This window comes from Urtica dioica, chromosome 4 (assembly GCF_054948205.1).
Source record: "Urtica dioica subsp. dioica isolate 48M chromosome 4, U.dioica_male_clone48M_v1_H2, whole genome shotgun sequence".
Lineage (NCBI taxonomy): Eukaryota > Viridiplantae > Streptophyta > Magnoliopsida > Rosales > Urticaceae > Urtica > Urtica dioica.
In genome coordinates, this window is record NC_142759.1 from 20,880,114 (window position 1) to 20,904,257 (window position 24,144).

Genomic DNA, 24,144 nt, shown 5'->3' on the forward strand with positions numbered 1-24,144 from the left:
CTAATATTCCTTGAATCTAAGACTTAAATGCAGGTAGATACGATATGTCAAACTTTCCAACCAAGTAGTATTCTTATTATATTATATTTGTCTTGCCCTATACATACTAAAACTACAATCTACACATTTATGAAAATATGCAAATCTAGAGCTGTACAACACTCAGTGGCAACAGCATTTAACATTGGAATGAAGTAAAACCTCTCTCTCTCTCTCTCTCTCTCTCTCTCTCTCTCTCTCTCTCTCTCTCTCTCTCTCTCTCGTGACGCAGTGGGTGAGAGAGAAGCCAGCCAGGCAAAGGAAGTTTTTGGTTCTAAATCATGCTGAGTGAGAGAGAGAGTAGTATAACTATAAGAGGTAAGAGCCAACATGGATAGTCAATATCAGCAATACATTGTTTGTTTCGATTTGGGTTGTATGTCAATTGCATTATGTCACACTTCTTTTTTTTGTTGCTCTGACACTAAAATGTGGGCCATCCTTGAACAATGATGAACTACAACACACACACACGCGGATTTAACAAAACAAATACCCAAAATTGGGACTTGTGTGAGCCAATAATGCCAGCCAAAATACAAATTCAACAGCCACACACACTGGTATACTCGAAGGCTTTTTCCACTCTTCTATTCCAGTCCTTGGATTCATTTTAGGCTTCTTTTTTCCACTTTTCTAATCCGGTCCTTGGATTTGTTTGAACTTCGAACTTAGATAATCAAGCTGGAATAAATACTAAATTATATACGCCATATAGATATCTCCAAATTCAGATAGCACAATCAAATGGTTTCGAGGGTATCCCATATATATATATATATATATATATATATATATATATATATATATATATATATATTTCTGTTTAGGGTAGTTTCACTCGGAATAATAATAGGGAAAGGAAGGGAAAAAACTAAAAAGACAGAAATCTCCTCTACTAAATTTGACCAATTTAAGGAAAACCTGAGGTGCTTAGTCTTTTAAGAACACACCAAAATTAAGTGGACAGCTACAAAATGAACCCTCAAATGAAGATGTGACAATCTCAAACAAAGTCACTCTCAAAAGTTTGGCAAGTTAATCCCAGGGTTTTGACCATCCAAAACAAACATATTTTTATCGACGGAGAAGTAAGAGCACACAGTGGACCAAGAAAAGCTCAAACCACCCTCAACACATCGATCTCAAAACTTGGTCTAACTTCTAGAAAGTTCATCGTCTGCGCATTCCACGACCACCACGACCGCCGCGGAATCCGCCGCCTCCGCGGCCTCTGCCCATAGCAGCCTCTCCTTGAGCACTCTCAGACTGCAATCATTACCAATCAATACCATTGATCACAATCACAGAGCAACAATGGAACAAATATATAGAGGTCGAGAATCACTATAAACACGTTACCTTCGGGTTTTTTACTGTCTCATCAACACTCAAAACTAGGCAAGCTGCTTCTGTGGCTGCATTAATAGCATTGAGCTACAAGACACGCAACAAAAAAGATAAATATTGTGGTCTCTTACAGGTACACGAAAAAGAAAGAGAAACAAAATTGCAGAGTGATTATAATTATTTATTACCTTTACAACTGATGGCTCCCACACAAAATTGGCAAAGGAATCGGTGATTCCGCCAGTGTTGATGTCTACTCCGTAAGGAGCACCCTCACCTGTTTGAAACTCCTAATTAATTACCCTAGTTTTGATCATAAACCATTTTATAATTCAGCTTGGTGATGTGAAGTGAAGTCCCAAACCTGAGGGAAGGGCGTGTTTCTGTCGCAATTTATTTAGCACATCAGTTGCGTCAAATCCAGCATTGTCACACAGTTGTCGTGGGATGACCTGTAAACATGATTTACTCTCAACACTTCCCATTGTATCTTCGAAATTTGTTTACATTACAAGTCTCTGGTTAGCAATCTCATCTCCCACACTTTCATTTTCTAGATACCAAAATTTTGGGGAAATGCCTCATCTAGTTGATACATTATAAAGGTGAAACTGATGGAATCAATCAACAAAAAACACCATGACATTTTGCTAATATAACGTTGCACATGCTATTTGCAAATAATAAATAGAATAAATTTTTTAACATACTTGGGTCAGTGGCGGATTGAATCCTGTGATCTATCTTTGGACTCCCAAAGAAATCCATAAACTAATAAAATCTTTTAAAAGGGTTTTTAATGCGTAAATTATTAATGCTAGGTGTAGTTGAACTGGAAATTTTTCATAGGTGCTTCTAACAAAACAATTAATTTGTAAATCCTATATTAGCCCTACCGCAGTATGTTTCAGTTATAAAAATAGTGGAAATACAACGAATCAAAACCAGTCAAACAAATATCACAGAAAAACATTGAAACTATGCTAAGGAAGCATACCTCAAGGGCTTTAGCATACGAGTTAATGAAAAGTTGAGACTTCCCAGCAATTGTGCGTGCATGCTGTCTCAAGTACCGACTTATCTCCATCTACCATTAAAAAGCAAAAAAATCTTTAGCCGACTACTAAATAAAATTCATTTATAAAGATAGAAAAGAATTATAGTGATAAGTGCATACATCTATTGCGCCACCACCGGCAACTACAGTAGAGTTCTTCATAGCTCTTCTAACGATCATGATTGCATCATGCAAACTGCGCTCAGCTTCCTCGATAAACTAAAGATGAATATCAAACAATTAAAAAAAGGTCAGTGATTAAAAAGGGTAATCGGGAGTATATTCCACATCACATAAATATGATTTCCACATCGTAAACCTGATCGGCTCCACCACGAAGAACTATAGTGGCTGTTCTACCAGATGGACATCCGCTGAATATATTGAACCTCTCATTCCCGACTTGCCGCTCCTCAAAAATTTCACATGTTCCAAGGACCTTGAACCAGATAAAGAAGTGAAAGAGTTAAGTGGAAAGCCCAGAAGAAAAAAGAGAAAATATGTATAACAAATCATCGGCTATTTACGATTTAGCTAGCATGTAAAACAAAAAGAGGCACATACCTCATTGATTACGTTGTTGACAGATGTCTGAACGGTTCCACCAGAGGCCGCAGCTACACGTTGCAAATCTTCTTCAGTTACACGACCAGCGCAGAATATGTCTCGGTCAGCAAAATACTGATCACATACAAACCCGCTTCAATAAATCAGCAATAGAGCTTTCAATCAACTCTGTAGCCAGTTGACCAAAGTATCCTAGACCATGATATGAGCTCTGTTTTTTTGTTAAATAAAAAATCTAAGCAAACTGACATAACCTAGTGCTACAGATGAAACTTCAATTTGTAAAACACAAACTGAGAAATCAAATCCAGGACAAAGAATCCAGGTTTTGCTATTATAGTTTCAGATCAGGTCAAATGATGTTTGGAAGGATATCTTCATCAAACATTTTTTTTTTTAAAAGAAACTCGAATATCTTCATCAAACATTTACCTTATAGAACATGCCAATGACATTATAATAATATGATTCGTGACTTTGTACTACTGTTGCATGCTTAAGCCAAATATTGCTAATACGCTGATTGTTCTAAAAAATAAATAAAATAAAATAAAAAGTAAATTAAAACCTGTGTTGCCAGATCACCAATAGCAAGCCGTGAAAGAACAACTCTAGCCCCACTCTGTACACACTTATCCAACTTGTCGTATATAATATTCCATTCTGCATCAACGATGGACTGATACTCTGATGGGTCCGAAAGTCTGCAATGATGGAAAGATGGCGTAAAGTTTCATTTAAGAAGGTTCAAGTCCAACACTCACTCAAAAGAACACCCACAAGTACTCTACCTTATCTCGGCATTTTCCTTCTCGGATTTCAGCTCCAATTCAATGTTTAATAGAAGAATTTTGGGGTTCAAAAACTTCTTTGGTTGCTGCTCAAAACCTGCGTATGAAAATGTCTTCTTAAAGGCAACGCCATCAACTAGAAATGAGTCCCTCATCGTACCACCTGGAACCTGCAAATGAAAAGAAAAACTGTTGTCGTGATACGTACAATAATGGCAATAAAAAAAAAAATTAAATAAACAAAATCATCATTATAAACCCCAATATAGATATGGAACATCCTTTGCTAATTTTGGGTTACGACTCTATCCAACAAAATTTAGAAGTAAACAAATTCAAGTTTTAGTTCATGTGAGGGACGTACCTTCTTGATTCCAATCATGTTAAGCCTATCCTCGCTACCAATGGCAATGACAGCATCGACAACTATTGTAGCAAAGAACTCCTTCTCACCGCCAATGAGTTTTGAAGAAAGTGTTGTAGCAGCACATTTAGCCAATAGAGTTTTCTTTTCTTCTAAACTTTTTCCCTCTATGCTAATGGCTAGCTCTTGTACTCTCTCAAGTGCCTATAACAGGAAGATCAGTTTATATCTCAATACATTTTATGAAACAAAAAGAAATTATGAGATTGACCTACATACCAAATTGCAAGCAGTACGATAACTCCTAATCAAATTTTGAGGGTGAACACCATCCTCTATGAAAGGCTTGGCTTCCTTTAGAAACTCTCCTGCTAGCAGGACAACGGTCGTGGTCCCATCACCAACCTGGACATATATGGCCATCATTAAATATAGTAAATTATTTCTTAGGCAATCCAAATGATAAAAACATGTGAAAATAGAACTAAGTAAACTCTCGAATAAGCTACATTAAGATTCTGATGACATACAGCTGTAACTCCGTGTTAGTATTTGAATTTACAATTAAACAATAATAAGTGAATCTCTGTGCCAAAAAAAAACACTAGGAACTCAAACCTCTAACTTATAAGTGAGTACACTTCAGGTAAAATAGTACCACGCTACTTATAGCACTGTGCTCAAATATTTCTCACGCCCGTGTTACAAAACCATATGAATTCCCAAAACCCTCTGAAGGGTTCCCTCTGAAATACAAAACCCCTCTTCAAATCACTATATAAAAAAATTAAAACTGATTATTAAGACCCATTTCCAAATCAAATATGTGCCAACGTGAATATAATAACCAACTCACGTGTGTAAAAGAGTATAAACCAATTATAGATCACAAGAAATTAAAAATCCAAAACTGGTGTCTCTCAGACCCCCAATTTTCAGGGTGGAAATGTTACTTCAGAGTCAAAAACCCCTCTCAAAATTGCCATAGATTTCAAAACAGATTCTTCGGCTCGAAATTACAATGAATAAACTTGATTCTAACTTCTAAATCAAAATTGTCCCGACGTTATAACCAACTGACCTGAATAATAGAGCATAATCCATTTCTATATCACAACAAAAGAAAAGCACAAAAACGATGCGTAACGTGTGTGCCTCAGAGCATCAAATTTAAGAGGGAAATTGGCGGTTACCTCAGAGTCCTGGGAACGAGCTATATCGACGAGGATCTTAGCAGCAGGGTGAACAATATCCAAAAGCTTCATGATAGTGGCTCCGTCGTTGGAGATAGTCACTGAGCCCTTGTCGTCGTGAATGAGTTTGTCCATTCCCCGAGGACCAAGCGTCGTACGGACCACGTCAGCAACCGCCGTACAGGCGTTGATGTTGCTCACCAGCTGAGGCTTCCCTTGAGACGTGTCTGTACCTTCCTTCAACAGTATGATTTGCGGTTGCTGTTTGTTTTTCATTCGGGCATTTTCACAAACAGTTTGTGAGCGCAAATATAAAGACAGAAAGACTTAGAGAAAGATAGAAATAAACAAACAAAATGATTATGTGTAAACTGCAACAAATTCGAGATTTGAATCAACCAACACGAAAGCGTAATCTGTGATTTATGTTATCTTTCTGTTCGTCGAAGCGTTTTCGAGGTAACAGATTCAAATACGGGAAATGAAAACGAGTCATGAATGAACTGAGAGCTTTACTGAGTGAGTTGAGTGAGAGAGATAGAGAGCGTACCATCATTGCGGACATTGTTGCCTCAGCGGAGAAGATCGAGAGAGAAAGAGAGAGTGAGAGAGAGAGTTAGGGTTTTGGGAGAGTAAAAACAGTCTTCTTTCTCTCTGGCCTCTTCTAGTTTTGCTGAGTTTAATTTTCTTTTCTTTTTCTATTTATGTTTCTTTTGGTTTTTATTTTCACTCATTTCTTCCACAAATATTTCGTATGCCGTGGACACCCGCGGCTACAGATTTAATTTATTATTATTTATAATCCAGATTGGATCAGTTGTTAATTACCTTAAAAAAAAAAAATTAATACTAAGAATAGCGCAAAACTAGAAGCGTGTAGGTAATTTATTTCAATTTGTACATATTTTTTTTTTAGATGTAATATAAATATTAGAACGAAAATCAAATATAACTTAAGTTAAACATATTTACTTTCTGCATGTTTGATTTTTATAATTAATTACTTCGTTAGCAAATACCTTTTAAATTAGGACAGCGAAAACCACATAAAATGTGTTTTTATGTTATATGTTTCAAAAAATATAAAAAATTGTAATAGTTTAGAAAGAAATAACTAAAGGCAGACTTAAAAAAAAACAAAACTAGAAGGCAAACATTTTTAAAAGTCTGTTTGATATTAAATTAATAATGATTGCGCACGGTCCCGTAGCTCAGTTGGTTAGAGCGTTGGTCTTATGAGCCGAAGGTCGCGGGTTCGAGCCCCGCCGGGACCAAAATAGCTATCGGAATGAAATTATGTTACTGTTATTGTCTTTTTAATGTTTTTTTTTTCTTTTTCTATTGTTGTTGATGATCATCTTTCAAAAAGTTTAAACACCAGCTTCAGTTTAGTTGGGTTGTCAGTTGAAACTTAATCATGATTAAGAACATGATTTAGATATACAAACTCTGTCTCTCACTAAATTATTTAAAGCCTTTTTCTTTTTTTGCTTTTATTTCACTTCACCAACACTTTCTATATAATAATCATTTTCACATCCTAACTTAAAACCATGCAATCAATTGAACACCCTATTACTGTTAAGTACTATTAACCAACCATACATCTTTACTATAATTTTTGACAGCTTAGTCCTCTTGCTCATTCTCAGGTTTGGGAAGGTGCACAAACAAAGATCATTGCAATTGCGTCCTCTTTAAGGTTTCTGTTCTAAGTTCTATCTTCCGATCTTTCTTTCTGTGATATTCATATGTGTGTCTTGTATTGAACTGAAAATTAATTATAAACCACTTATCATTATAAGAGCTGATTTTTTTTTTCATTATTATAGTAATCATTTTGGTCCTATTCTTACGCTGCCTCTATCTTAAGCAAGTTTGAGTTTTATACAGCATATTCATCATCATTAGATACCATATATGAATAGTGTGTTTATATATATATAGATCTATGATTGCAAAATATACATCAAGGTTCTTGCAGAAAATGAATTGCTTGAGTGCAATAGTTAAAAGAAGAAAACCAAAGGAAGACAAATCCAAGCCACCAAAGGTAAAAAAAAAACACATTGATCCTTTTATTTATTTCTGTGAGAAACATAAATAAATAAAAACTCTGAAACAGGAACAATTGTGTGGTGAAGAATCAAATGAAAATAACAACGGAACTCCGGTCCATCAAGAAGCTAATGCCGCGACTCGAATTCAAGCCGCGTTTCGGTCATTCTTGGTATACTTAAATTTATTTTATTCACTTAGTACACTCACTTTCTCTACTTGTGACACAAGTTACAATTTTTTTTTCTTCTTTTTATCAAGGTTAGGAAGGTGCTGAGCAATCTGAAAGGGCGTGATTTGGATGGAGAAGAGAAAAGCGATCGAGCGATAGCAACGTCGTCAACGACAGGTGGCGGAGCAAAAGGGACCGTCCGATTTCACGGATCGGTGGAAGATCACACAGTGAAAGGGCAAATGGCTTCGGCGCTGGACCACATTCAGTCGTGGACGAGAATCCAAGAGCAGATTCGAGTGCGAAGATTGTGTATGGTCAAAGAAGCCCGGATCAAGCAAAAGAAGATCGATAGCCGGTTGAACCTCGATGCCAAGCTTCACGAAATCGAGGTAACTCAAATTTGTATACACCTTAGGGGCAAAAACTTAAATATAATTCAAGTTTTTCTAAAATTTTGTATATAATTTCTAATCATAAAAAGTTAAGAGCAATAATTTTAGATGTTATTACAAAAATTAATAATTTAATATTGATTAAAAGCAATGACAAAAATATTAAGAATGTAATCATTAATTTTAGCACACGAATAAATTATTTATAGGAAATAAAATTAAAAAAAAAAGGTGCAGGTCTAACGTTGCTTTTTATTCAGTGAATTATTTCCCTTTTGTCGAACAGTGAGAGTTAGAGTAGGAGATTGTTCAACGCTACACACTTTTGGAGTCGTTTTTTAAATGACGTTAAAATAACAACTCTTTTTTTTTTTTTTTTTTTGAGAATTTTAAAATAACAACTCTTATTAGTATATTTGTGTAACTGTGATTCTATACAAAATAAAAAAAAAAATTAGCTATGCACAATCTTAAACAAATAAATAAATGAACAGGTTGAATGGTGTGGGGGCTCAGAAACCATGGAGGAAATCATCAGTAGAATTCAACAAAGAGAAGAAGCATCGATCAAGCGCGAGCGTGCTATGGCGTACGCTTTTGTTCATCAGGTTAAGCATCACAAAAATACGTACCCCGGATATTATATATTTTTCCGAGTCTTATGTCACCATACAATTCGAGTTAATATTAACAAAATAAATAAATACTTGAATTAGCTTTCTTGTTATTATATATAATTACTTACTCTTTAGCCTCCTGTAAGAAAATAAAAAACAAAAAACAAAAAACAAAACAAAACCATATCTAAAAATAGTGGCAAAGCCAAAAATTGCAGTCAGGTATAGCAAATTTGAAAAGATACCATGCGGGGAGACATATATGAAAAACTAAATCATATAGTTACGGATTAAAAATAGGGTGACAATTAAAATTCAGGAGAGCATATGGTCGTTAGCTGGCTCAGTGTCTAAAAATACCACATCATACACTCATCCATTTTACTCATCCTAAGATTTTCGAAACCAAAAAATGTGTAAATACAAACCGTTTTGTTTTTTGTTTTTTTGGGCAGTGGAGAGCGAACTCGAGCCAGTTTCTTGGGCAAACTTCATTCAGCCTCGGGAAAGAAAATTGGGGTTGGAGTTGGGTGGAGCGATGGGTCGCTGCTAGGCCGTGGGAAATTCGAGTAGTTCCGTGCCCTTTAAACTCTAAAAAGTCTCTAACAAAGCCGTCAACCAAATCGGATCGAATCACCGAGACTAAGATCTTAGCGGCTCAAGATTCGTCCGCGTCTAATCAGAGCTGCAAAAATCGGAAATCTTGCTCGACTCACCCTCTTCCGATTTAGATTAAGAAAAAAAAAAAAAAAAAAAAAAAAAAAAAAAAAAAGATTTGTGGAGTGAATGAATGTGTGTAAGTGTTCAATATCCCAAAAAAAAAAACAAAAAAAACAAAATTGGCTGGCTTGTTTACGTCATTATTTCTTGTACTGTGAATTTGGGTGTACTACTACAAGCATAAATGTGGCTACATAAGTTTGTGGTCATTGAAGACTTGTAAAATTTTGTGTTTTTTTATTTTTTTGAAGTCTTGGCATACAAGAAAAACAACGGCCATTGACTTTGGAAGAGTGTCCTTTTTTCTTACAATATTCTCTCAATAAAAGAGGACAAAATGGTGGTATCAATGATTATGATTCTTACATGAGAATTTATTTTACCAGATGAGAGATTCAACAGCACAACAACAAAGTCCAACTAGTTTTTTTTTTTTTTTTCTTTTTATTTCAACACAGCACATATATAAACTTTATGCTTAGTTAGGTAAGATATGTCCAAACGACTTTCCATTGAATCATTCTGATGTAATACTATATGATTTTTTTAATATAAATTGTAGTACAACTTCTTCTTAATTATGAATTGAATATAATCCTCCTATTTTTAACTCAAAACTTCATAAATATAATTTTTTTTATTCCAAAATACAATTTATATCACTTCAAACAATATTTCATCTTCAATCAAATATTTCATTTTTTACACACAAAAAAATCATAATCCATATTTTCTCTAATATTTTAATAATTTTAACTTCTTAAGTATTACATTATAGTCCAGATATATATTTAACTTGTATCTTTTATATTCAATCATGCTATACAATTTTATAGATATTATATAAATTTAAAATCATTATGTGACTTTCCAATAAATAAAAAGTAACATTTTTTAAAATAAACACACATTGCATATAACATATTTTTTTATGAAACCCGAACTTAAAAGAGTTATATAGAATAGAACAAACTGAAATATTATTAGAAAGGACCGAACGACGTCGTATACAACGACGACAACAACAACAACAAACAACAGCAACAACTGACTTCTTCTACACAAATTTCATTTAGCAATATTTTCAATGATGAGGAACCCTACATTCCTAAATACTATATGTTGCTTATGTCTATCATTTTGTAATTTGTGCTTGACTTTGTAATGTATTATATTTTAGCAATTTATTTTTTAAAGTTTTAATTTATGTATATGCTATGTACTTTAATGACTTTTGATCAATGTCCATACTAAATTAAAATAATATAACATGATTTTGTGATAAATTACTATAACCACATGTAAAATATTAAAATACATTAAGTTTTTGGGTCACTTTGTAATCATTTAAATTATTTTAATATGATTAAAATCTCACTCTAAAATGGATTGGAATGAATAGAGAAACTCCATATTTGGAGTTTTTATGTTCACCCACTTCATAATAGAGTGGAAAATGGGGTTGAGTTTGAGCAAATCCAACTTCATTTTGTCACATCTCACTTCATAATGGAGTGAGTTGGAGATACTCTTAGAAAAACAACTATTAAATAAACTCATTCTTTCTCACTCGGAATCTTTTGAGCACGCCTATTTAAGAGCGAGTTTTTATTCAAAATTAATTGACAATTAGATGAGTAATTCATAATCTTATTATAAACTGTTTGAGCTCTCTCCTCCTAGGTAGTATTACCTAGGGCGGCGCAAAAAAACTGTAGAAACCGTAAACCGGACCGGACCGGTGATTTTTAGACCGCCGGTCCGGTTTAAAACGGTTTTTTGTTTTCCCGGTCCGGTTTACTCAATGCAAACTGTCCGATCCGGTTTTTTTAAAAAAAAAAACCGTTAAACCGGACCGGATCGGTTTATTTATAAAAAAATAAAAAATAAAAATAAATTAATGTCCAATTAGCCAAATTAGACATTTGTGCATGTATTTAACTCCCATATATGACTATATGTTTGTGTTTTGGTGAAAAATTAATGGTTTTTATTTTTTTTAATTATGTAAAACGGTTCAAAACGGTCCAACGGTCCAAAACGGTCCGGTTCGGTCCGGTCTAAACGGTTCAAAACGGTCCGATCCGGTCTAGATGATTTAAAACGGTCCGGTCCAGTCCGGTTTTTACAGTTTTTTGGTCCGGTCCGGTTTGGATTTTTTTGAACCGTTTTGAACGGTCCGGTCCGGTTTTTTGGCCGGTTTTGGACCGGACCGGACCGTGCATAGGCCTAGTATTACCTTTGGGCATATTCTGCTCTAATGACAAAATATGCTCTAATAATACCATACAAAGAAAGTACTTGTTGGTTAAGCTGAATAATTAGGATTATTATTATTAAAAATGAATGTAATATCATCTTTACAGACAGGGACGGATCTACCATAGACACCTATAAGAGATTTACCCCTATCAAATCTCGGATTTTTTTAGTTCATTTTTTTTTTTTTTGGTAAACTTAAGACTTTGAAATAAATCATTAATTTTTTCAGATTAGCCTCCCTAAAAATATTTTATAGCTTCGTCTTTGGACACCAATACAGTATAACCATACGCTAATATCCATTGTAAAATAATTGTCAATTCTCTAAATCAATATGTAGCGCGACGAAATAAATCACGAACACAAATGTGCGTGCTAAGCGTTCACTAGAAAAATAATAAATTATTGAGTTTTTTTCTTTAAAAAAAGCAAGGTTTTCTTTCATCCTTGACCATGTGTGAAATGGAAGCATGGGAAACAAGAAAATCTCAAAAATACTGTGTGTGAATCTCATGCAACATTTGAAGAAAAAAAATTATATTGAACGATACATCAAGATTCAAAACTTCACTACACCAACCAACCAACGGAAGGTTGAAGAAGATTAGAATTTCTTGCGAAAAAAAAAAATTCAAAAATAAACACAAAATTAAAAAGCCCTTTATTGCATTTGTAATAGTACGCTGTCATCTACCATAGAAGACAAATACCGACAATAATAAGAAGCAAATGTCACCATCTCAATAGAACCTACATGAATCTCTCTCTCTCTTTCTCTGTTCAAGGAAAAAAGAAAATAAATTCAGTTATGTTCCTTCTTCTCTTTTCTTTTTCCAGCTAGACCCTCCAAGACATTTTTATTAGGCACTGGGATTTACAGGCAATTGTTAGTAGGGGACCAAAATACAGATGGGCAACAATCAAGTATAACATATTTTGGCATCTCTCTCTCTCTCTCTCTCGCATGTATTGTTCTTCCATTATTGAGTTTTGGTTATTATGCTCTTCCCATTCCTCTTCTCTACCCTATGAGCCCACCACTTTGGTCTCTTTCAGCTATCTCCCACACTAACTTGATATCATAGATCATATGACTTCCTCAAATTCCCATCCAAACTTACATATATTTTTATATGTATATAGAGAGACCTGAATTTAATGGCGGAGCTTAAGATGGTGATTCACTCAGACAAACCCATACTAATTTCTTCTGTGAAAAAAAAAAAAAAAAAGCCTAAATGCTTTGTTCATTTGGGCGTGTCTTTATCTTATCCACAAATTGTGTTCTCAACTTGCACTACTTGGGTAAAGTGGGAATTTATTTCAGATTCACTTCTTCCTTTTGATTTCAAAGAAGATCTTTACCCATAGCCAGCCCCTATATATGTATTCTAAAATTAAATAAGCACATTTCAAATGAAGTTTGCCTAATTTTGAAGCTTAGGACTTAGGAGTTGAGGAGAAAAAAAAAAAGGGAATTTTCGACTGTTCCCATAGGAAAGTGACTTGTCATTTTGATGCTCCCAAAATCAGAGCAACGATAAAGATGTTAACCACCCAACAAGTGACCTCAAAAATATAATATTTATTTTCCTACGTTTATAAGTAGATAAAATTTGTTTTGTTTTTTTCTGGAAAAAAAAAATATTGTTGCTTTGAAAAGAAGTAGCCGCAAAAAAAAGTTAATAATTAACTTTAATAAATGAATGAATAAATCTCTATCATTTTATTATCACGCTCGAAAAGTAATGGACCATTTATAAAAACTCGGAGGAAAAAGGTCTCGAACGGAAAATTAAAAATTAAAAACACAAATGACATGTAACGATGCTAAATGTAAATAGGTTATGCTAAATGGTAGAAGTACTAAGAAGTCAAACACAAACTAGTTCCATTCAATTCAACCATAGAAATGAAAAAGCTAAGCAAACCAAAGAGACATCATAGTAAGTCTACGAAACAGAAACATAATAATAGCAATAAAATAAAAACCGGCGAAAAAAGGTACTAAAACACGCATAGTTTAAGCTCTATAGAAATAGAACCCAACCCAACTATTTGAAGAAACACAATGCAAAAAGAAAAACTAGTACAGAACTTAATTGAAAATAAAAACCTCAAGTATTGCACTTGATTTGACTTTGCCATTTTCAACGCGACCTGAAAATTCTCTTCGCTCCACCGAGTCGTATAATAATCGGACTAACTAGTCCTTTCCTGCAACAGAACCAATAGTTCAGTTAAAAAAAAAAAAAAACAGAAATATACTTTTTTAAATGACAGAAATAACCGAACCGGACTGGACCGAATTGACTGAAACCCTAATGAACCGAACCTTGAGAGAGAGTGAGAGAGAAACTCCGGTGCGTCGTCAATGGCGAGAGTCGGAGGAAGCAGAGGACGGCTTATCGGCGCCGCCGTGGTGCTCCTCCTCGCCCTGGAACCGCGCGGGGAAGTGGTGGTGGAAGCCGCCGGCACCGGAGAAAAGTCCGGCGCCGAATCCCATTCCGATGCCGGAAGAAGAAGCGACTTGATTCTGGTGATGAGGATGATGCTGGTTATGGTGGATCGAGTGTTGAATCTGATCAGCCATTGACATAGGCTGAGATTGATTAGACTCGATCCAATTGGCGCGAACCGAGGGCGTGTTGTTACTGGACTGAAGGGGTCCCCTCTGAGAAGAAGAAGAAGATGAACCGAACAGAATCTGATGACTGTTCTGGTTATTGTTATCGTTACTCCGGCCGAACTCCGGCGAATTGAACACGAAGCTCTGGTGGTGGCTATGGTTTCCATGGTCCGCCCATCCGAAACTCGCCGCCGCGATGTGCTCGCTGTTCTGATGATGATGGAAGATCGAGGAAGAATCTTGGAGAGACTGAAGCGAGAGCCTCAGATCTTGGCTCTGCGACGAATGAAGCTGCTGAAACTGGAAGCCGGAGCTCCCGGCGGTCATCGGCTGGTCGCCGGAGACGACGGGGAAGAACGACTTGATCGTGTCGGCGATGGCGTCGGAGTCGAGCGACGGAGGCAGAAAATTAGAATTCGAACCGGAACCAGGACGATCTGTTGGCTCTGGTGCAGGCTCGGGTTCTTGAGGGATCGGATTCCAGGGAGGAAGGTGATCGAGCTGATCTATGGCGTTCTTGGCCTTCTTGATGAGCCAATCGACGGCCTTGCTCGGGCGATCGTAGCCGAGGCGGTCTTGAACGTCGTAGAATTGAATGGCCGTGTGGGCGGAGAGTCGGACTCGGCGGTCCCGGGGACCTTTGGCGGTGCACACTTTGCTGTGCCTGTCTTTTCTTCCGGTGGACCGTACAATGTGGCCTCCTTGGACCTCCACTATCTCTCCGCCGCCCATCCTCCTCGCCGCCGTGAGCTCCGATGACTTCCTCGCATTCTTCGCCGGCGGCGGCGAAGGAGCCGCCGCCGGCAGAGAGTGGTGGTGGTGATTCTCCTGCAAGGTTTGGAGGTACGAGAGGTGGTTTTGGAATAGAAATGGCTGATGATTTTGCTGTTGTTGTTGCTGATGCTGTTCTACATGGAGGTTGTGACTGTTTGGGTTTGGGTTTGGGTTTGGGGTCTGGTTCTGGTTCTGGTTCTGGTGATGGAAGTGGAGATAGTGGAGATTCTTTTGAGGATCCAGAGTCAGAGACTCTTGGTGATGGTGGTTTTTGGTTGATTCTTCCAGTTCCAGATTTTCTTGTTTTTCTACTGAAGCTATGACTGTGAATACGATGACTAGTCTTGTTGTTCTTTTTCTTCTTCTTCTTCAGCTTTGGTGGTCTCTCTCTCCTCTTGCTGCTCTGAAACTTGCTTCTTCTTCTCCCAAAAGGCTCTGCCATTCAAGTTTCCCAATTCCATTACCAAAGCAGAGAGGCAGAGAGAGAGAGAAAGAGAGAGTGAACAGAAGAGACCTTGAGAGAGTTGAGACCTCCTTTTTTCCTCACTTCCCTTTCCCTTCTTTCACAGAGGCTAAAAAGCAACCCTGCCTAACCCATGTCCTACTATAGCTCTCTATCTCTCTCTCTCTTTCCGAGCTTCTTTTGCTGATAGCTCTCACTCTCGCCCTATAGGTGCTATATTGCTCACAGCTGATATACCTTCACCACAGCAGACAGGCTTGGGCAATAATAATGAATGGTGTATGGATGGTATGTAATAAAGCCCACTTGAACTTGTAGAGAGAGAGAGAGAGAGCTATCTCTTTTGTTTGGAATGGAAACTCTCTTTTCGTTGGTGTTGGGTGTGTGTGCAAAAGTCTTTATCTTTTTTGGCTGTGGCCTGTGGGTATATATATTCTCTCCCAATCTGCAGTCCCACGCGGCCACAGCGAGCAAAAGGAAAGGAGAGAAGGGGAAGAGTAGATTGATTGTGTTCGTTTTGTGTGTGTGAAATTGAATAAGGGGAGTGGCAAAAGAGTAAATAAGAGAGAAAGGGGTTTATAGGGAAGAGAGAAACTTTTGGGAGAGGAAGGAGGGAAGGGAAGAAGGGGTGATGATGGCAGTGGAGAGGGGTGGCAGTGTTTGGTCAGAAAGAGGATTAAAGATCTCTCTGACCTCATCACTATCACTGCCCCTTCCTCCTTTTCTTTCTTCTATACTACACTACCAATTATTTCTTTCTTTCTTTCTTTTTTTTTTCCCAAAATAAAATAAATATACAATGATTTAACAGATTCTTTGCAGCTAATCAGTCCAAAGATTATAATTAATTAGAAAACCCAAATTTTTATTAGAAAATTAGAAAAAATAGGCGATTAAACGTTTGATAATGTTAAATATTCAACGTTTAATAAATCTTAGGTAAATAACTGTAAATAATGACGTGGCATAATACATGGAGGTTGCTATTTATTGAAGATTTATGTCTGTAAATATATGAAAATAGTTATTTACCTAAGATTTAACAAACGTTGACTATTTAGCAATTTTAAACGTTTAAATTTGTTATTATCCTAATGGACCCAATTTTTATCAGAAAATTAAAAAATAACCAACTTAAACATTTGACATTGCTAAATAGTCAACGTTTGATAAATCTTAGGTAAATAATCGTAAATAATGATGTGACCTAATATATGGAGGTGACTATTTATCTAAAATTTATGAATGTAATTACATGAAAATGACTATTTATCTCAGATTTACCAAATATTGGCTATTTAGCAATATCAAACGTTTAAGTTGACTATTTTCCTAATGGACCCAATTTTTATCGGAGTAAAAAGGTTGATTACTTCATTTTAAATATAATGACAAACAAATTATTAATTAATTTTGATCGGTTTGGTTTTTGCAAAAAAAAAATTTACTTTTTAAAAATATAAAGAATAATGGGATTTGGGTTTAGAAAGACAAAAAAAAAATAAAAAAAATAATAATAATAATTAATTTTGATTTTGACAAAAAAAAAATTACTTTTTTAAAAATAAAGAATAGTAAGGGATTTGGGTTTAGAAATAAAGTAAAAAAATTAGATATTAGATATTGTGGGCGTTTGGTCGGAATAAAAATTATGTTTCGACCCCAATTGGAATTCCGATCCTTCATAAATAGGACCACAATGTTCCATTTCACATAATGTCGAAATTTTGGTCAAATAGAAAAGTAATATTAAGTTCCACTTATTTCCAGCAATATTCATCTATTAAAAAATGAAATAAAATTGAAACCTAAAATATAATCTACTTTTCGAGGAAAAAAAAACAAATATTCATAAATAGTACCAGAATGATATCGGGATTTTTGGTTCCGTGAAAAGTGTCGAAAACAAGTTGTCGGTTTATTTCAATAGTCCAAGGTCAACGTCAACTGAGTCATTATACGAGTTAAGATTAATTTTAACAGAAAATTAGAAAAATAGTCAATTTAAACGTTTGACATTGCTAAATAACCCACGTTTGATAAATCTTAGGTAAATAGCCGCAAATAATGACGCGACCTAATATATGGAGGTGACTATTTATCTAAGATTTACGTATGTAAATACATTATTTATCTAAAATTTACGTCTGTAAATACATGAAAATTGTTATTTACTTAAGATTTAGCGAACGCTGACTATTTAGCAATGTCAAATGTTTAAAGTGGCTATTTTTCTAATTGATCCTGATTTTAATGTAAAACAAATATCGGTTAAGGTTAATTGGTGTTAGCCTAATACTCACTTTTAAGTAAGTGAATTATTAATCGGATTATTCTAAACTATGATTAATTCGAATAATTTATATACATAATATACACAATAACCGAATTACGTAGGGATGAAATAAAAGCCAAATTTATATATTCATGGGTTTTAGATTTAGTTGAATTTTTAACCATTACAATTAGTTTTGGTAAAATTTCGATGAATTTATAATTATTTTAATTTCTAATGATCATTTAGCTACACTTATAACAATGATATTTTTATGACTTCCTTCTTTTATCTTTTTCAAGCGCCACCCAAAATCGCAACCAAGTGTTAAATTTCAATGAAAATAATCTCTAAATTATTTCTATTAAAAAATGGTTAAATTTTTGTTTACGTAATTCAAAGATTTTTTTAAAAGAAAAATCTCACGGACTAGGCCACTTGAAACGTTGGATTTGTAATCTAGCCAACGTTTCAAGCATATTATAAATCTAGTCACATTTAGTAAATGACTAATTTACAAAAATAAACAAAACGTTAGCCAGTTCTTTAAAATCAAGTTTGAAATTGGATAGATAGCTACGGCGCCCTTTTAAAAAATATAAAGTAGCTCAAAACTTTCTTTTAGATCTCATGTATTACAGCTACAATTACATAGATCAAACACTTTTTAATATGAGGGAAAACCGAGACCTCAAAACTGAATGAGTTAAAAATTAGGATAAAATGATAGCGCATCATTGGTAACTTATGACCAACTTTTTGAGAAAACATTAATCTCTTTTATGATACGCTTAAAAACTAATGGATGAACAAAAATAATTGAGGTCAAAACTCAAACTAAATAATCGTAACGGAACTCTGAAAGACGACTACTTCATCTTCATGCCAAAATGACCACACTATATATAGAGAAAAACAAACCCAAAATTAATCAAAGCAAAGACAACATAGTTGAAACTAAAAATACACTATTAAATCAACAGAGTGGTAAACCATAAAAAAGGCGTTGTCCACTCACTCAAACCGTGAAAGATACGTGGCTCACCGTTATAAGAATCGCGAGCCACCACCGAGCAACCTGCAATCCTCAACACACTGGATTTGCACGTGAGCATTGATGGGGCGGATGAAATAACGTTGTTCGCTTATGATGTAGAAGACAGAGACGAGCGATCGATGTTGGTTACACTATGAATATTGTGCATTAATTTACTTTTTTAGAAAATTTTATTCAAGGCATACAACTTTCAGGGCAAGTATTCATGCCCAACTTGGTTTCTAAATACATTTATTGGCTTGTATTGATTCGATTTCAACAAGAGATGAGTTAAAGTCTTTGATTAATTATGCAATAAAGCCTACCTTCTAATAATGGTAGCATGTATGAAATTCCCAATATGCGTTACTCGATTTAAAAGTGATTTATTAATCAATTAAACTCTAATCATAGCTATTTATTTTGTACAAGAATTTATTTGATTTATTTCAGCAACACCGTATTAGAGTTGCTATGCTACCAAGTCAATTATTAAACAAATATTTATTGGGCTGTTATCAATTAATTGTGCCACTGTAGTTTCACACAATTTCAATTACAACTCAGTTACACTATATTTAGAGAAACCTAATCTATTAATTTTCTCATGACATGAAAGATTATTTTTATAACACGGTGTGACTAAAAGTATAGCATTGCAAGTTGCGACAAGCCAATAACCTCTCGTTATATACTGGAAGTTTTCGGTTGAATAATTAAAAGACTAGAAAAATGTTATTATTCTTTTTCTCAGAAGAATTATGTTATTAAAATATACGGTAAAACAGGGATGATAAAATCAAAGTCAAGTTTTTGGTCAAATCATTATTTGTTGGATTTTTTTAAAATACCGGTCTTAAGTCTAAGAGCATCTCCGACCCTAACATCAAATTTGGTGTTGAAATCACACTATTTTTATGTGTTTTTAGCACCAAATTTTTTTCTACTCCAACCACAACAACAAATTTCACACTAAAAACACTATTTTTTATTATTATATTATTAAAACTAAACAACCTCTTTTAATAAATAATTATAATTCTTATATTTTTTAATTAACTGATTATAATTATTTCTTACATGTAATATTTAACAACAAAAAAATGTACTAAATGTAAAAATAATAAAATTCTGAAAAAAAAAATTACACTACTTAAAAATATATTAGTTTATTTGTAGTTTTTATATTTAGTTTGTGTGTTTAATTTTAATTTTGTAATTTATGTATAATTTTTTAATGTTTTAATTTAATTTTATTTTAATGTGTTATTTTGGTGATTTATACAAATTTATATGGAATATACATATATATAAGTGATAATTAGATAAAGTATCAAAATAATAATAATAATAAAATAAAACAAGTTATACTGTGTTACACAGTCACACGGCATATATGAAGTGATACTGTACAAACGGTATAATTTGATGATGGTTATGCAGTATGGTTGGAGGTCATTTCACGCCAAATATAGTTTTATACCGTGTGGTTGCACATGCCCTAAACATCGACAAACAAACAGAATAGAAGAGAATTAAAATTATATATGTCCAGTTAGAAAGACATGAATCATAATTCTATTCCGTTTTAAATCAAGACATTTAATAAATGAGTAATTTTTGTTAACAGTACCGGAACATATGTTTCATTCTGATTTTTTGCCGGAAGTCCGGGCATTTCAAAACATAATATTACGACATGTATGGAAATAGAATTCCGGTTTTAGGACAATCATATAATTATGTTCCAATTGTGTGTTCATGTTTAATAATACCGCTCCTCCTCCTCCTCTGAAAAAAAAACAAAAAAACAAAACAAAACTTCCATATAAAGTAATAGTAAAATATAAAAACAATTCAAAATTAATAATTTTTTTTTAATTTATCGCTTGTTCTAGTGATGTTTTTTTATTTGTTTATTAAGATTATGAGCTAGACTGCGAAACGAAATCGTGATAGACCACGATGCCAAAGGCATGAACCCTAGTGTTGCGATTTTTCCGTACGCAAGTGCACGTAGTCGCTCAAGTAGTAAAGTTCGTAAGTACGAGTCGATCCCACGAGGAAAATGTTTAATTAAATTGACAAGATTACTAGCACGAATTGAACCGATGATTTGATGATTGTCAAAACGAACGAAAATTAAAAAACAATTAAAAAACGATAGATTACGATAATGAGAAAGCAAGAACTATGGCTTCACAAGTTATTCCTATGGTTTGGATTCGGAAATTAAGCACAAAACACACACTCTTATGTTCGCTAATCACGCTCACGATAATGGTAACCCAAGATTTCTCTCGAACATCTAAGAATCTAAACCTATGCCGGGATATATTCTCTCGATCTCAACCCCTAAAAACAACGGTTAACATTAAAAACAAGAACGTTCACACGACTCCGAAATAGCCTAGTTATTTCTAGCCTAGGAATGTATCCCAGTAAATTAATCCTTGTGCACGACTAACCTAATCTCTTCCGAGCATCAAGCAATCCTAATATCATGAACACGGTAGCTAATCGAATTCAAGCATTACACACGGAATTAAAATAAACAAACATGATAGAGCATATGAACATTAATTTGACATGATTGAATCCATTACCATATTTCTAACTCGCTACACCATAGCCCTTAACGAATTTAGTGCATGATTGAACGGAAAATAAACAGAGATGAATATAAAAGCAATCATGACTAAAAACTTAAATCTATTAATAAAAACGGGAGTTCCAAAGATTCAGAGAGTATAGGTAAAAACCGTGAATGGTGAAAACGATATTGTGGCGACGATGATCCTCTCTGAATGCTTTTTCTTTCCCTGGATTTTTACAGCCGAATCAGAAAACAAACTAAAAACAAAAGCAAAAGATATGTTTCTAAATAAACTAAAGTGTTTTTGTAGGTTTCCTAGGTTTTTCAGAGCTCATGTGGGCCGTCGGATCGCATCCAACGGCTTGGATTACAATTAAAACGCATGACAAAAAAAAGTGGGAATCGGGGCCTGTGCACCGCACAACTCTACATGTGCACCGCACAGGTCTTCTGGGCAGCCTGCGCACCGCACACCCAATGCACAGGGTGAGCGCACAGGGCTGTGCACCGCACATGGGCCGCACAGGGCAAATGCACAAGACTTTGGAAGTTTGTGCATTGCTTGGTTCACCTTGAACCACCTATCTTGAGCTCCAGGTGTCGGAATTGAGATCCGAAAGATGTTCTAAACTCCTTACGATTGCCCCGTCGTCCTCGAATGCTCTATTTGTCATTTTGAACTTCCAAACTCTGAAAATTAAGAAAAACACTCCAAAACACATGAAAATGCTCTCAAACTAACTTCTTTTCACTTCCGAAAGTACAAACAAACACGTTTATAACGCGCTTATCACTAGGAAGCAAAATTATTTAGAACAAATTCACAGAATTAATCTATTTTAATATTATTCTCTTCATTTACTCTTCATTTATCGCAGTTTATCTTTATCTTAGGTACATTATCTTTAAAATTTATTTATTGATGTATTAAAAGCATAATATTAAAAAAATGTAATAATTCTTACTATTTTAAAGAAGAAACTCAAGTTTTCCATAAAAAAAATGACTTCAAAATCGTCTGACATCAAAGGAGTTATATAATGTTAACAATTACATCAATGACATCTAAGAAGCTCGGACCTTATGTTGACATTATAATTAGGGTTGACCCAAACTCACTCGAACTCATTAAGGGTCATAGGCGAATTAATATTTTTGGGTCCTTCGATCATAGTAAAAATTTAAATATAGTAAAAGAATTTGTAAATTTAAATATTTTGGACATATATATAATATATATTTAAAATTTTTAGGCCCAGTCCAATCGGAATACATTGGCCTTGCTCGATGATGTTTGATATAAAAATAGGACAATACAAGAGTTGCATATGATGATTTGTGCCCACATTTCAAGATGGGTCGAAGATTATAAAAATTAAGAATTTATATGATCAGTGGTCGCTCACCGTTGTCAACACATCCATGAGACCCATCTGACAAGTGGTTCTCACAGCAATTAGCGAATAGTTGATGTTTATAATTTTTAATAAAAATTACACATTCAAATTTTTGGACTTTAGATTTTAAGCTCCCGATTGAAATCATTGATATGTATATATATAAGTAATATAATACATATATGTGGAAATCATTGATATGTACATATAAGATATAAGTAATATAATAAAGTAAATAATCGGAATAATCTTTATCATTGAAAAGAAGAATAAAAAGAATTCGGTTATGGTGACTAACTTTATTTCCAACTTTAATAGTGCCTCATTTAGAATGGAATATGTAAGAATTTAGCCGTCTTCCTATTTGAGCCTCAAAGAATGTATTTCCCTTCTTTTTCTTACACTTTGGTCCAATTTGTGGGTATGTGCTTTGTGTCCTTAAAGTAGACATGCATATTTGAATGGAATCACTACTTTGATAATTTCTTTTTGACATTTCATTTCAAGCTTGTAAAATAAGATGTGTAAAAAAAAAAGCTCCAAAATTAAGAGAAATATATCCTCGTTAATCATACCACGCTTAAAAAAAGTATTTTAAAATATAATTTGTTGGCATTTAAATATGACTTTAACTTGTTTTCAAGGGAATTGATCCGTACAAAAATTATATGTAATATTAAAAAAAATTATATTTTTTCCTTTCTAACTTTCTTGATTTCCACGGAAATACCCTTTCTTTTTCCTAAGATTCTCATGTTGACGCTTCATAATCGTATGGCTATAAATAATGCATAACTTGGTATAAGCTATTTTCATGGAATTTGAGACTTTCGAGCGTGTACACATATTCAAGCATATTTGGATCTACATGATGAAATATTGTTCCCTTTGCGCGTGGAAAAATATAATGCAGCCTTGAATTCTAAAATAATGGATATACAAAGTTGTTCTTTGTTTTCGCGATATTTTCCAAGATCCGTCACATCATAATTTGACGATTTTCTTTTTCTAATACATGGATTCGTGACATTATTTATGTTGCAATAATCAAATGAGATTCCACTAAAAAGCATAAAAGTATATATATATATATATATATTATCCAGCCACTTACGGTAATTATTATCTAGGCGTATAACTATTGATTTTATATGTATATTGAAAATAATTGCAAACCAATAAAAATTGACATTATCTGTACGCCTAGAAGCCCATCAATTTTCTTAGAAGCCGCGGCTAAAATGAATCGGTTCAAATCTGATCAAAAGATTAAAAAAAATAAAATTACCATATTTATATTAGTAAAATAATCTTCGAACGACGATTACATACCTTTATTTACAATTTCGGTTTCAGAGCTCATAGGCGGTTTTACATTGGAACTATGCA

At 34.2% G+C, this 24,144-nt stretch overlaps 3 protein-coding genes and 1 non-coding gene across 8 annotated transcripts; 2 read left to right on the forward strand and 2 right to left on the reverse strand.

The window, feature by feature from the left end:
* Window positions 1–920: 920 nt before the first annotated feature.
* LOC149401150 (TCP-1/cpn60 chaperonin family protein) lies at window positions 921–6,129 on the reverse strand. The gene is made up of 14 exons (XM_089611589.1): window positions 5,912–6,129; window positions 5,362–5,622; window positions 4,448–4,573; window positions 4,169–4,372; window positions 3,805–3,974; window positions 3,582–3,717; window positions 3,011–3,127; window positions 2,766–2,885; window positions 2,567–2,665; window positions 2,387–2,476; window positions 1,754–1,841; window positions 1,578–1,666; window positions 1,402–1,476; window positions 921–1,308 (listed from the first exon to the last, which is right to left on the reverse strand). The coding sequence occupies exons 1-14, from the start codon at window positions 5,924–5,926 to the stop codon at window positions 1,213–1,215; spliced, it is 1,686 nt and encodes a 561-aa protein (XP_089467715.1). The 5' UTR covers window positions 5,927–6,129; the 3' UTR covers window positions 921–1,212.
* Window positions 6,130–6,561: 432 nt separating this feature from the next.
* Window positions 6,562–6,635, forward strand: TRNAI-UAU (transfer RNA isoleucine (anticodon UAU)). The gene has a single exon. It is a non-coding gene; the product is annotated as a tRNA-Ile (tRNA).
* Window positions 6,636–6,898: 263 nt separating this feature from the next.
* LOC149401152 (protein IQ-DOMAIN 10-like) lies at window positions 6,899–9,364 on the forward strand. 4 transcript variants are annotated; one of them, XM_089613580.1, is made up of 7 exons: window positions 6,900–6,941; window positions 7,014–7,063; window positions 7,309–7,414; window positions 7,487–7,591; window positions 7,681–7,983; window positions 8,481–8,594; window positions 9,059–9,364. In XM_089613580.1, the coding sequence occupies exons 1-7, from the start codon at window positions 6,915–6,917 to the stop codon at window positions 9,332–9,334; spliced, it is 981 nt and encodes a 326-aa protein (XP_089469706.1). In that variant the 5' UTR covers window positions 6,900–6,914; the 3' UTR covers window positions 9,335–9,364. The 4 variants fall into 4 exon arrangements, with proteins under 4 accessions (XP_089469709.1, XP_089469706.1, XP_089469707.1 ...); XM_089613581.1 differs by having other exon boundaries at window positions 7,336–7,414; XM_089613583.1 differs by having other exon boundaries at window positions 6,899–7,063; window positions 7,346–7,414.
* Window positions 9,365–13,456: 4,092 nt separating this feature from the next.
* Window positions 13,457–16,227, reverse strand: TCP3 (TEOSINTE BRANCHED 1, cycloidea and PCF transcription factor 3). Of its 2 annotated transcripts, XM_089612363.1 has the most exons (3): window positions 15,503–16,227; window positions 13,921–15,423; window positions 13,457–13,802 (listed from the first exon to the last, which is right to left on the reverse strand). In XM_089612363.1, the coding sequence occupies exon 2, from the start codon at window positions 14,944–14,946 to the stop codon at window positions 13,957–13,959; it is 990 nt and encodes a 329-aa protein (XP_089468489.1). In that variant the 5' UTR covers window positions 14,947–15,423; window positions 15,503–16,227; the 3' UTR covers window positions 13,457–13,802; window positions 13,921–13,956. The 2 variants fall into 2 exon arrangements, with proteins under 2 accessions (XP_089468489.1, XP_089468488.1); XM_089612362.1 differs by having other exon boundaries at window positions 13,921–16,227.
* Window positions 16,228–24,144: the final 7,917 nt, after the last annotated feature.

What these genes read in the sequence shown, in the direction of transcription:
- LOC149401150 (XM_089611589.1), bottom strand. An exon ending in TTGGTGATCTGGCAACACAG is followed by an intron (nt 3,128 to 3,581) that starts GTTTTAATTTAC and finishes GTATGTGATCAG; the next exon opens with TATTTTGCTGACCGAGACAT. An exon ending in AGACAGTAAAAAACCCGAAG is followed by an intron (nt 1,309 to 1,401) that starts GTAACGTGTTTA and finishes TAATGATTGCAG; the next exon opens with TCTGAGAGTGCTCAAGGAGA.
- TCP3 (XM_089612363.1), bottom strand. Translation starts at nt 14,946, where the DNA reads ATGGGCGGCGGAGAGATAGTGGAGGTCCAAGGAGGCCACATTGTACGG.
- LOC149401152 (XM_089613580.1), top strand. Translation starts at nt 6,915, where the DNA reads ATGCAATCAATTGAACACCCTATTACT. An exon ending in CCGCGTTTCGGTCATTCTTG is followed by an intron (nt 7,592 to 7,680) that starts GTATACTTAAAT and finishes CTTTTTATCAAG; the next exon opens with GTTAGGAAGGTGCTGAGCAA. An exon ending in CCAAGCTTCACGAAATCGAG is followed by an intron (nt 7,984 to 8,480) that starts GTAACTCAAATT and finishes ATAAATGAACAG; the next exon opens with GTTGAATGGTGTGGGGGCTC.